Genomic DNA, 12,501 nt, shown 5'->3' on the forward strand with positions numbered 1-12,501 from the left:
GCTGTGAATTGTGTAAGACTGTTGAATCACAGATCTGTACTTCTGAAACAAATAACACAACATATTTTAAGAAAAAAGAAAAAGAAGAAGATAGCAGGAGAGGAAGAATGAAGGGGAGTAAGTCAGAGGGGGAGACGAACCAGGAGAGATGATGGACTCTGAAAAACAAACTGAGGTTTCTGGAGGGGAGGAGGGTGGGGGGATGGGTTAGCCTGGTGATGGGTATTGAGGAGGGCACATTCTGCATGGAGCACTGGGTGTTACGAACAAACAATGAATCACGGAACAGTACACCAAAACAAATTATGTAATATATGGTGATTAACATAACAATAAAAAATTAAAAAAAAAACCTTATATGGGTAATTGACTCACAAATGGCTTAAAATTCGCACAGAGGGATGTGCAGTGAAAAATCTTTCTCCTGCCCTATCCCTATGCCATCAAGGAGGAACTGGAAACAGCCTGGAACTGGAACTGTTTCCACAATCTCTTCAGTAATCTTCAGGAGAGCCTTTATGTCTATTTAGATAAAAAATATATATATTGCTGTTCACCTCCTCTGTTTCTCTTTTTTCTTCCAGAAATGGTAGTATGCCATACATGCTGTCCTTGCATCTTGCTTTTTCACTGAGCCCTCTATCTGCGCCCATTCCACACCAGTACATAGAGCCTCCTCTTCCTTTCGTGGCAAACAGTATTCCTTTGTATGGCAGTTAACCATTCCTTCACCAGGAACATTTACATTGTTTCTAGTCTTAATGTCATATAAGGCTAAAATGAAAAAAGTTCCTGGAATATCTCTATACAAATTGCTAGAAGTTAGAACTGAATTTGGAATTTTGATGGCATGCTCTATTGACTTCCTCCTTGAAGGTTATACCGGTTACAAACTGTCCACCATTATAGGATAGCCCATCTTCCCCACACTCTCATCCACGCCCTTATAACACTTTTAGAACTTTGTTTTTAATTTTATCCAAGTTCTATATTCATCTATTTTTTTAAAGATTTTATTTATTTATGTGGCAGAGAGAGAGAGCCCAAGTAGAGGGAGGAGAAGCAGGCTCCCCGCTGAGCAGGGAGCCTGATGCGGGGCTCGATCCCAGGACCCCAAGATCATGACCTGAGCCGGAGGCAGACGCTTAACCGACTGAGCCACCCAGGCGCCCCTTTCCTTGGGTACTTTGAAGATGCTGCTCTACTCTATGCATTGTTTCCCCTGAAAAGCCGGCTACCATCATCCTTACCTTTCTTCCTCTATACTTAATCTGCCTTTTTTCTCTGGCTGCATTTAAGATTTTTTTATTACTGGCTTTGAGCAATTTGATAATGATGTACCTTGGTGTAGTTTTCTTTGAGTTTCTTGTACTTTGGCTCTACGGGTTTAGAGTTCTAATTAAATCTGAAAAAAATCTTGGTCTTTATTTCTTAAAATATTTCACTCTCTCGCCTCCTCTTCTCTCCTTTCCTTTGGGAACTCCAGTGTATATACAGTTGATCCTTGAACAACATGGGTTTGAACCACATGGGTCCATTTATATGTAGATCTTTTTCTCAATACAGCATAGTACTGTAAATGCATTTTCTTTTCCTCTTGATTTTCTTAATGCATTTTCTTTTCTCTAAGAGCTTCCTCTACTCTAAGAATATAGCATATAGTACACACCAGACAAAAAATAGATGTTAATCAGGCATTTTGTTTTATTGGTAAGGCTTCCAGTCAAGAGCAGGCTATTAGTAGTTACGTTTTGGGGGAGTCGGTTATGCACAGATTTTTGACTGCACAGGCATCGGTGCCCCTAACCCCTGCACTATTCAACACACATACACACACACACACACACATTAGGCTGTTTGAAGTACCACAGCTCACTGGTGCTTAATTCCTTTTTTAAGTTATTTTTTAATGGTTTACTTTGTTTAGTTTTTTTTTTAAGATTTATTTATTTGACAGAGCAAGAGAGCACAAGTAGGGGGAGCAGCAGAGGGAGAGGGAGAAGAAGGCTCCCCACTGAGCAGGGAGCACGAAGCAGGGCTCAATCCCAGAACCCTGGGATCATGACCTGAGCTGATGGCAGGCACTTACCTGACTGAGTCACCCAGGCACTCTGTTTGTTTAGTTTCTATTGCAATGTTTTCATGCCTAATCCTATTTTCTTCTATAGTATCTAATCTGCCATTAATCTCATCCAGTGTACATTTCATCTCACATAGTACAGATTTCATTTCCTAAAGTTTGATTTGGGTCTTTTTATATCTTCTATGTCTCTATTTCACTTTTTGAACATATAAAATACAGATATAATAACTATTTTAATGCCCCTGTCTACTAATTCTAAAATCTAGATCAGTTCTGGGTTACTGTTTTTGATTCTTCATTATTGGTTGTATTGGTTGTATTTTTGCATGCCTGGTGATTGTTGACTGGATGACAGACACTGTGAATTTTACCTTGTTGGGTGCTGGGTATTTTTGTATCCCTCTAAATATTCTTGAATTATGTTCTAGGATACAGCTATTTGGAAACAGGACAATCCTGCTTCCAATACTGAAGCAAGACCGTTCTGAGTACTCTAACCAAAGCCCTGTGAATTATGAGGTTTTCAAGTCTCACAGCTGGTGGGAACAGACACTATTCCCAGAATTGTGTGAGCATCAAACAATGTTTTCTTCAGTCTTTTCAGGCACTCTTTCCCAGCCTTGGGTAGTTTCCTCAATTCTATGTGCTGATCAAGATTCAGCTAACTATTTGATGGGAACTTTCTGTAGATATCCAGAGTTCTTTCCCTGTGAAGCACTCTCCTCTCCAGTACTCTGTCCTATGAACTACAACTGCTATTCGTACCCCAGACTCAGCTACATCTCCTGGAGAGTCAGAGCCTTCTGGGCCACACCTGGGTTCCTCCTGTGTCCTACAGCTAGAAACTCTCTCTGGGCAGTAAGGAGGGCAATCATAAGCCTCATTTCATTTATCTCCTGTTTTTTGGGGATTAGTGTCTTTCACTGCCTGATGGGCAGCTATTAGTATGAGTGGGGTTTACTGATTATAGGCTTCACTGTTAAGATGACTGCCTGGGCCATTTCATTGGGTCCACTGGGGTCAGTATATTTAGGTCTTTTCTCTTGCGCTGGATGGATTTCCCCAAGATTCTTCCAATTTGTTATTTGAACAAGCCTGACTGACAGGGTTCTGGGATAGCTGACGGGGCCCACCAATCAGTATGTAAAGAATTCAGTTTACCTCCATGTTTTCACTGTAATACCTCACTCTCAATAATGGATGCCACACTAAGAATCTTATCTTTGTTCTTTCCAGAGAATACACTTCTAGTCTTCTATTAGGGAGATGGTGGGGAAGTGACTGTTCAGAATAGGAGTAGCGAATCTCATCATCTGTGGTACTTGCCATCCAAGAGGACCCTCACCTCCCGGTATGCATGTCCTTGTTTAGTTCCCTTCCATAACACAGTAGGGCTGACCTGTGTGACCAGGAGAATGTGGCAGAAGTAATGGTGTGACTTTCGAGTCTAGATTGTATGTAGCTTTGCAGCTTCCACCTTGATCTCTTGGATCACTCACTCTAGGAGGAAAAAGCCAGGCTTCAAGCTACAAGGACACTCAAGCAGCTCTGTAGAGAGGCTCACATCAGAGAAACTAAGGCTTCCCGCCAATATGTGAGCCTTAGAAGTGCGCTACCTTTATCTTGGAAGGTGATCTACCAGCTCCAGTCAAGCCTTTAGGCGAACACAGCCTCTGCTGAAGTCTGACTGGATGTAATGAAAGATCCTGACACCCAGTAAGTCACTCCTGAATTTCTGACCCACCATGAGAGACAATAATTGCTGTTTTAAGCCACTGTGTTTGGGAGTGATTTCTTAATGCACTATTGTATAACACACACAGCATCTGACTTTCTAAAAATAGACTTTCAAGCAATCCTCTTGGTTTTACTGCCACTCTCAACTTTACTTCCAGAGATAACTGGTACTGCCAATTCTTGAGCTTCTTGAAGAATTCTATGATATAAACTGGTTGCTTTTTTACTGTCTCAAAATTCTAGCCTAGGAGTCTGATTTTTTAGGTCTGCAAAGTCACTTACTACTGATCCAAAAGCTTCCCAAGTTCCAAAGTTTTTTGCTGTTATCTCCTGTTCTCCTTGTCCTAGTTGGACAAAGAAGTTAAAAACTATTGCTTTTTTACTGGAGGCAGCAAGAGTGAGTATGCTCAATCTGCCTCTTTATCTAAGAATTTCTGCCAGTATAACAGGTGAAAAACAGTATCTCAGTATGATTTTAATTTATATTTTTCATATTGTGAGTATTCTTGAGTCACCTTTTTATTTTGCTTTTAAGACCTCTAAGTATTTCCTTTTAGATAAATATTCATTTTCCCACTGAACTGCTAAGGTTTTCTTTTTGATTTATAAAAGCTCTCTATATTTGAGAAATCAGCTCTCTGTAATATAAGATGCCGATATTTTTCACTGTTTGCATTCTGTTTATGGTGGTTTCTGTCACATAGTAAAGTTTTATTTTTATGTAATTGACACATTTTTTTTTAATTTAAAGTTTTGTTTTCTGTGCATGTGGTTTTTTTGCTTTTCAGTTTTGTGTCAGACTCAGAAAGGGCTTCCACATCCTGAGATTATTTTTTAAAATTCTTCCACTGTTTGTTCCAGTGCTTTCATCCCTTCATTTTCCATATATCTAGTTCCAAGCTGGGTAAAATTTATTCCAATGTAGTTAACTGATTAAACTTCATCTTAAAAAAAAAAAAAAAACTATCTTTTTCCATATAGCTACCTACTACCAAATCCATTTATAGAATTATCCAAATTTTCCCCAGTGATCTGAAATGTTCCCTTTATCATATATTAAATTTCTTTATATACTTGGGTCTATTTATGGGTTTCATAACCTGTTCTACTGATCTCTTGGTCTATTCAATTCATATGCCAGTAAGATAAAGCTTTATTACTGAAGTTTATCCCCTCTTGTTGTTACTCTTCTCTTTTGGCAACTGTCCTCTGAAATCATGACTAAACACAAACAATTCTAAAGCCACAAATAACTAATGAATGATAATGTACTTGGCTTTGGGGGACAGATCTTCAACACTCATATATAAGAAAGTTCAATATTCCATAAATAAGAAAAATCGTAAGAACTAATGAACAAAACAAGAAGTATAAAGTTGGGTTCAACTAACTGATTAGTAGTAAGGTCCTCTTTTCCCTTAAGAAAATTATAATCTAGTTAGGAGATTATAACCTAAAGGAGATAGAACCAGAGAATACAAGTTAATGGTGTCTCAATAATTTCTTTGCACTGGCTTTTAAAGAACTGCTCATATCTAATATTCAAAAAATATTTTGTATCAAAATAATTATCTTACTTGTAACAAAAGCAGCTGGAGAAGATGATCATAGCAATTATGCAGACAGCCATAGAAATGAGCACAACCAGCCACCGAATGCTGCCATCAAAAAATGGACCTGACAAGGGAAGTAAACAATAAAGTACACATATTATCTTTCTATCACATATTAAAGGGGAAAAATAATTTGTAGTGTTAAATTCTAGAAAGCTTGCTTACTGTTAAAGCCAGAGAAAATATTTTACTGAAAATCATGATCATGCTCTTCTCGGCTAACCTACCTATGACAACAGGGGGCAGTGTAGGTTGTAAATACTGGTTACATAAATTGGTCCGACAACATTCTATCGTCCGGCGTAGCTGGGCTTTTGGTGAATCCTAGAGGAAGAGTAATGATAAATTTAAAAATGGCTTGATATTTTAAGTTTATAATGAGGTTTTTTTAATATTCATAAATATAATTTCTAATTCACCTGAAAGAACAAGACCTCTGAATTTTATGTGTAAAAAAGATTATTGAAAAATTAGAATCTGTGCTGAAATAGTGAAGACTGTGAAATTATTTTTCCTAAGGAGAACATATGTATGTGGATGGTGTGTTGGAACACTGAACTATAAATTACAAGCATAAGTTCATAAGTATTTTACACCAAAACTTTGGCATATCAATATATAACTATTCATTTGTTTTAAGGATTTTATTTATTTATTTGAGAAAGAGAGAGACTGAGAGATAGAGAGCACGAGAGGGAAGACGGTCAGAGGGAGAAGCAGACTCCCTGCTGAGCAGGGAGCCCGATGCGGGACTCGATCCTGGGACTCCAGGATCATGACCTGAGCCGAAGGCAGTCGCTTAACCAACTGAGCCACCCAGTCGCCCTATTCATTTGTTTTAATAAAAATGTAAGTCATGGGATCTTTTCCTTAAAAAACATGGATAAGACATTTTATCACAATGATGAACTAGTAGGGTACAAAGAATCTCACAGCAGTGCTTAAGTGGAGGGTAACCCAGTCTAAAGAAAAGAGATGTCAGAAAAAGTAGTCGAGTAAGTAGAAGATACTGCAGAGTCTGCTTACAACAACTACGCTGTAACTAATGAACCCCACGTAGAAGCAAGTTAAAGCAGATGCAGTGAGGACAAAGGCAAAATATAGAAGCCATATTCCTGAGCTTCTCAGCGTCTACCACCAACCAGATATGAGATGCGTCCCTAATAGGTCAGAAAATGAGCAGAGGAAAAGACCGTAGTCATGAGAACAGACATCAACAATTATGTGTGAAGTTTGACTTGATTGGTACAGTACTTGACAAGTTATTAACTTGAATGCTGACATTTCAGCACTGCCTGGGAAAACTGCCATTCTGAACCAAAATAGTAACAGAAAGGAATTGCTTGTCATTATAAAAGTAGCAACAATATAAGCAGAAATTGACCATGCTATTTTTAAATATCAGATGGCCAGAAAGGAAGAACTTCAGTATGCTCGAGTATGACTTTAAAAAGGTGAATAGGAGTCCATGATTTGAGATTCTATCAGGGAAGGTGGGTCAAGAGTATTTGGAAACTTTTAAAACCACAAGTTTTACACTTTAACTGAATTTTTAACATTAAAACAATTTTTACTTTTAAATGATCATAAAAAGAAAAGACAGATATGTTAGGAGTTATACAGGTGACTCTGAAATCCCAGATCGAGGACATTTACACGAAGGATGGAATGAAGAATACATAACTGAAGATGAATACAAGGACTACGAAGCATCCAAGAACAGCTGCAGGAAGGCTAATGATCAAAATGAGCTGAGCCTTGCAGAAGAGAAAATGTAAAGAAAAACGAAGAAAGGGTTTCTCTGGCAATGCTAGAAGACAGACCACCAAGCGATGGATGTGTTGCTGACAGAACATCAGGTGAGGGGGACAAAGATCAGCACCGTGCAGTGGGAGCCACTCTCCCAGGCACAGGAAGAGATCCTCCAGGGCTCCTGTGTTCTGCATGAGTGCCTGCCCTTGAAGACAAAGCCGGGTGATCACATCCAGCAAGGGAAGAGAGAGGCCTGGAAGGCTTGTGTGATGGGAAGACTTTAGCAAGAACAAGTGCTGGAGACTGAAGAGCTAAATGTTATACTATTTCTTCTTCTTCTTCTTCTTTTTTTTTTTTTAAAGAAAAAGAAAGCAGGGGCGCCTGGGTGGCTCAGTCATTAGGCATCTGCCTTCGGCTCAGGTCATGATCCCAGGGTCCTGGGATCGAGCCCCGCGTCGGACTCCCTGCTCCACGGGAAGCCTGCTTCTCCCTCTCCCACTCCCCCTGCTTGTGTTCCTTCTCTGTGTCTCTCTCTGTCAAATAAATACATAAAATCTTTAAAAAAACAAAAAGAAAGCAGACTTGGCCAACTAGAGTTTGGAGGCAGCATGGTATTATGGAAAAAGCAAGGGCTCTGGAACCAAAAAGTTTATTAAATCCTAGCTTTGCCACTTACTAACTTTGTGCACGATGAACTTCTCTCTGGGCTTTCGTTTCCTCTGCTGTAAAATGGAGGACAAAAAAACACCTGCCTTATGGGGCAACTGTGAGGAAATGAGGTAGCATATACCAAGTACCTAGCATATTAAATACAAACAGTAAATATTCGATAAATTAATTCTTCTTGCTCTAGTAAATGTGACATGATCCTAGTGGGGATTTATATTTATTCCTGCACTCCCCCATTCCCATCCGCCACCCATGTCCATTTGTGTGATTTGTCCAGAGTCACGTGAACTTAGATACTTAGATTTGAATTACAACACTGTTTGTAATTTGGAAATGAGGTTTTCAGTCCCAGGCCTTTAATCTGTAAACCAGGAGGGAGATGGGTGATTGTGCAAAGGAAAAAAAGGAACAGAAATTGCCTGGGGAGCCCTGTTCTCAGGCAGGCCAAGAGGACTAGGTTCTGGAAAGCAATTCCCCTAAACCCTCCCCTAAACTATCCACAAGCCTATGTGATCCTTGTGTAACACAGTCTGTGTGTACCTAGGGATGCACATAACCGGCTTAGCGACTGCTCAGTTATATTATCAAAGCTAACATTTATTAAGCCCTGTGTGCTAAACTCTTTACATATATGTTATCATATCATTTGATCCTTACAACTCCTTTACAAATGAGAAAACAACTTTAAAAAAGAAAAGCTCCTTGCCCCAAAGTTCTGCAGCTAGTAAGCAGCAGCACACGGAGCTGAATACACATTATGAAGTTTTAGCAACTTATATTAGTGAATTCAATTTGTGATACACCTAGTTTAGGGGGCTTGCAGGATACTGGTTATTACTGTTGAGCTCAGTGCTCTAACCATAGTTCTTCCTTCAATATTTTCAGTGATAAAAAAAATGTATAGAATTTGTGGTTGATAAACATGGAAATGGCATAAAACTGGAATAATCAAATTAGCATCCCCCCAAAATCCTGACAAATTACAGAAAAGGACTAATGCTAAAATGATGAAATTTAACATAGACAAGTATGTAACAACTGTTTAACAAAACTCATTCCATTCCCATCCTATTTGTGTCAAGAAACCAAAAGAACCAATAAAGAATGGAAGAGATGTGGTTCAGCGGAAGTGTGAGTTAAAGACAGGGATTTTGGCTGACCGGAAGCTCGACAGGTTTCAACAGTGTGGCATGACAATCTAATATCTAACATGAGATTTGGCTGTATTTAGAAAAAGGGAAAGGAGCCTGCATTTTTTTTTTGTTCCTCGTCAAACCACACTTGATTCTCTGCATTTTTTTTTGTTCCTGGTCAAACCACACTTGATTCTGCATGTAACACTGAGAAAGCGGAGTAACTGAAGCTGATCATACATAGAGCAGTTGATGTGACCGGGAACTAGCATTTTCATGGGCAAAGATGAAAGAGTATGGGGAGGAACGCAGGACCACGCAAAAAACTTCCTTCACACAGTAAAGGGCTATCTTATTAAAGAGGCTTTAGATTTGTCCTCTGTGGTCCAAAGGGGCAGGAAGGGATTTATAGTCATTAGAAGAAAAAGCTTTCTAAAGATCAGGTCAGGTTGTTCGTACAGATGAAACAGGTCTTGGGAGGCAAGGAGCCCCTGTCACTAGAGGTATTGCACTAAAAAACAGATGGGATGCAAAACGTGTTTGTCAGGGGGAGGGGGGGTGTACAAAGGGGACGTGCGGATCCCCAACTTTAGCAGAGGTCGGAACATATAACCTTTTAAGTTTCTATCAATCCTGAGAATTTCTTAAAATGGGAATAACTTCCTAAAATAGTCGAACCCTAAATCTGTGAACAAACAGTTCTGTCTGAAGCTGTTTTTCAAAAACACTGGAAGGATTGCTGGGGCAAAATTACCATACAGGATTTTGAAGAGATTAGGTTTATACCCGAGAGCCATCAGGATGTCCATAAACTCTTTATTACCAGCCCTCTGATGCCTTTGCTGCTACTGTTGAAATAGCTCCACTAAGATTTCCTTACAAGGACTGAACTTGTCCCAGGGACACAAAGGTTACTGCCCATCACCCTAAAGTCCTTCCAGCCAATTTTATAATCCACGGGTGATACTGTGACAATATTTTTTGCAGTCATGACAATTTGAAAACAGGATGATTTAAAACTTTTTTTTAAAGTAAAATAATCTGGAACTTCAATTACCACAATCCTACTACTTGAAGCAAGAGCTAAGCTTCCTCCAATATATTTGATTTATAAGAACATACAGTGATGATGAGCAGATCAGGCACACTTCTCCTGGAGAGAGGAATACTTTCACGTGGTCCCTCCCTTCTTTATTTCATAGGCCCCAAATGAGATCTTACCTTGCACTGAAAGTCAGATCCTTCATATTTCATACACCCTGAAGCTAATGTGGTTTCTCCCTGGTCATCTTCTTCTATGATGGCAAAGCAATGCCCATTAGTTCTAAAAGAAAAGACCCCCCCCAAAAAACATAACTTCACATCAGAAAGTACCAATTAAATCTCAATTTGAATGTGACTGGGTACTAATGACCTTTAGTACGTTGTTTTTTGAACTAGAACTGCATTCACATGTTATTTATCAGCAAAATTCTATGGGTTTTCAGGCAAATGAAAGAGTTTCAAGCATCTGAACTAAAACCTTATGGTCCAAGGTGGAAAAATTTCTTTTAAAATGAGCCCTCCAAATATGAATTATTATGTAACTTCTCTTTGCTAATCACAGCCATGTGATCACAGGAAGCTGATTTATAAAATTTTACAAAGTAAAGAATCTTAATGTTTTAAAAATATGCTTAAAAACGGCTATCTCTTTAGGGCACCTAGGTGGCTCAATCGATTGAGTATCTGACTGTTGGTTTCAGCTCAGGCTCAGGTCACAATCTCAGGGTCGTGGGATGAAGCCCTGTGAACAAGATTCCGTGTTCAGTAGGGACTCTGCTTGACATTCACGCACGCTCTCTCTCTCTCTCTCTTCCCCCGCCCAGCCCTTCCCTCAACTCGCACACACTTGTTCTCTCTCTCTCAAATAAATAAATCAATCTTTTTAAAAAAAGACTTCCTCTTTTTATCCATAGGATTTTCAGTATTCACATACCACAGACAATAAATAAAAACAACTTTTCTATGAAACACAAAACCAGACTAATGACAAAGAAATATACTTGGGAATAACAGACTGACTAAGATCCTGAGAGGTGCATTTTACTGAATGTGATATGAAAAAAGGGATAACTTTTGAACAGCTTCAAGAAATTTACATATATATGTATTTAACGAAATGTTATCATTTTAGTATTAGTATATTGGAGTTTACCCCTAATATATTTAGACTTTAACGAGTAGGAAGACACTTGTAAAAGCCTTTTTTTTGTGGGATGCCTGGGTGGCTCAGTCGGTTGTGTCTGACTCTTGGATTTTGGCTCAGCTCATGGTCTCTGGGTTGTGGGATCAAGCCCTATATCGGGAACCATGCTCAGCTGAGAGTCGGCTTGAGATTCTTTCTCCCTCTCCCTCTGCCCCTCCTCCCACTTGCATGCACGCTCTCTCTCAAATAAATCAATAAAATCTTTAAAAAAAATAAAAACAAGAGCTTTTTTGTGTGCTCTTACTTATTCATATCAGTAAGTATACTGTTTCTACTTAAAAGACTTGCAGAATTATTAATTTTTTTGTAAGGAAAAATGCTAAGTGTGGGGCAAAATTCTGTTAAAATTAGTGATTCAATTATTCTGGATTACTAAGCCACTAACAGCCCACACATATCAGGCACGTATTACGGACAATAAGTTTGGCAAGAAATTACCTGGTGACATAGTGTGGAACACTCCCCTTTGACAAATTATCCAGGCTGTCACAAAAAATTCAACTACCACCAGAGGACAAACAACAAATCTAAGACATGGTGAACTATCATCCAATTTCAATATTTTACATGTATACTTTTTGGCTTTATATCTGGTGACATTCAAAGAGCATACAATCACTAGGAAAGTACAAAGCAGGATGTTATTACCTTCATAACAGGGACACAATTAATTCACTGATCAGACTGTGTTGTTCAGGGAATTTTTTTGGCTAGTAAGCCAATTCTTCAATGTCCCCAAACAATATGGAATAGAATTATATGATCATTTATAAATGTGTTGAATAGTTAACATAAAATTAAGTAGGAAAATTAAAACCGTCATATAAATCAGATTTGGATTGGGAGCTCACTTGTAAGAAAGCAAAATAAAATTAAGTATCACAATATCAACTCCTATCTTTCTATAAAATATTTCAACCAATTCAGAATTATAAGATTTTGGGTGAATTTCTTTTTTGGTAATCTCTAAATTTTCTACAGTAAGTATCAGTAAACTTTATGATAAAAAGATTATTAAATAAACTCAAAATGTTAGACAAATACCAGATTCCTTTTATCTCCTTTAAAAAGGATATTACAATGTTACTGTAAGAAAAGAACCATCAATCATGTAGTAGTACTAAATATTCCCATATACAGAACAAGAAGCTTTTTGGCTCTTTGGAAAGATACCATATAAAATTAAAGAAAAAAAAAAACCTTAAACAATGTAAACAATTCTTAAAATAGCACCAAATGCGCTCCTATTCTCATAACTTTAAGAAG

At 38.4% G+C, this 12,501-nt stretch overlaps 1 protein-coding gene across 10 annotated transcripts in view; it reads right to left on the reverse strand.

Moving 5' to 3' along the window:
- BMPR1A (bone morphogenetic protein receptor type 1A) overlaps positions 1–12,501 on the reverse strand; it is a 146,947-nt gene that overhangs the window by 23,883 nt on the left and 110,563 nt on the right. For all 10 annotated transcript variants that reach the window (XM_073878718.1, XM_073878713.1, XM_025880814.2 and 7 more), the window contains 3 exons: positions 10,209–10,311; positions 5,661–5,757; positions 5,398–5,497 (listed from right to left, as the gene is read on the reverse strand). In XM_073878718.1, the coding sequence (XP_073734819.1) occupies positions 5,398–5,497; positions 5,661–5,757; positions 10,209–10,311 (300 nt within the window). The remainder of the gene's footprint in view (positions 1–5,397; positions 5,498–5,660; positions 5,758–10,208; positions 10,312–12,501) is intronic.

The sequence above is a fragment of the Callorhinus ursinus genome, unplaced genomic scaffold (genome assembly GCF_003265705.2).
Source record: "Callorhinus ursinus isolate GAN/ISIS: 27379988/994484 unplaced genomic scaffold, GSC_fseal_2.0 scaffold31, whole genome shotgun sequence".
Classification (NCBI taxonomy): Eukaryota; Metazoa; Chordata; class Mammalia; order Carnivora; family Otariidae; genus Callorhinus; species Callorhinus ursinus.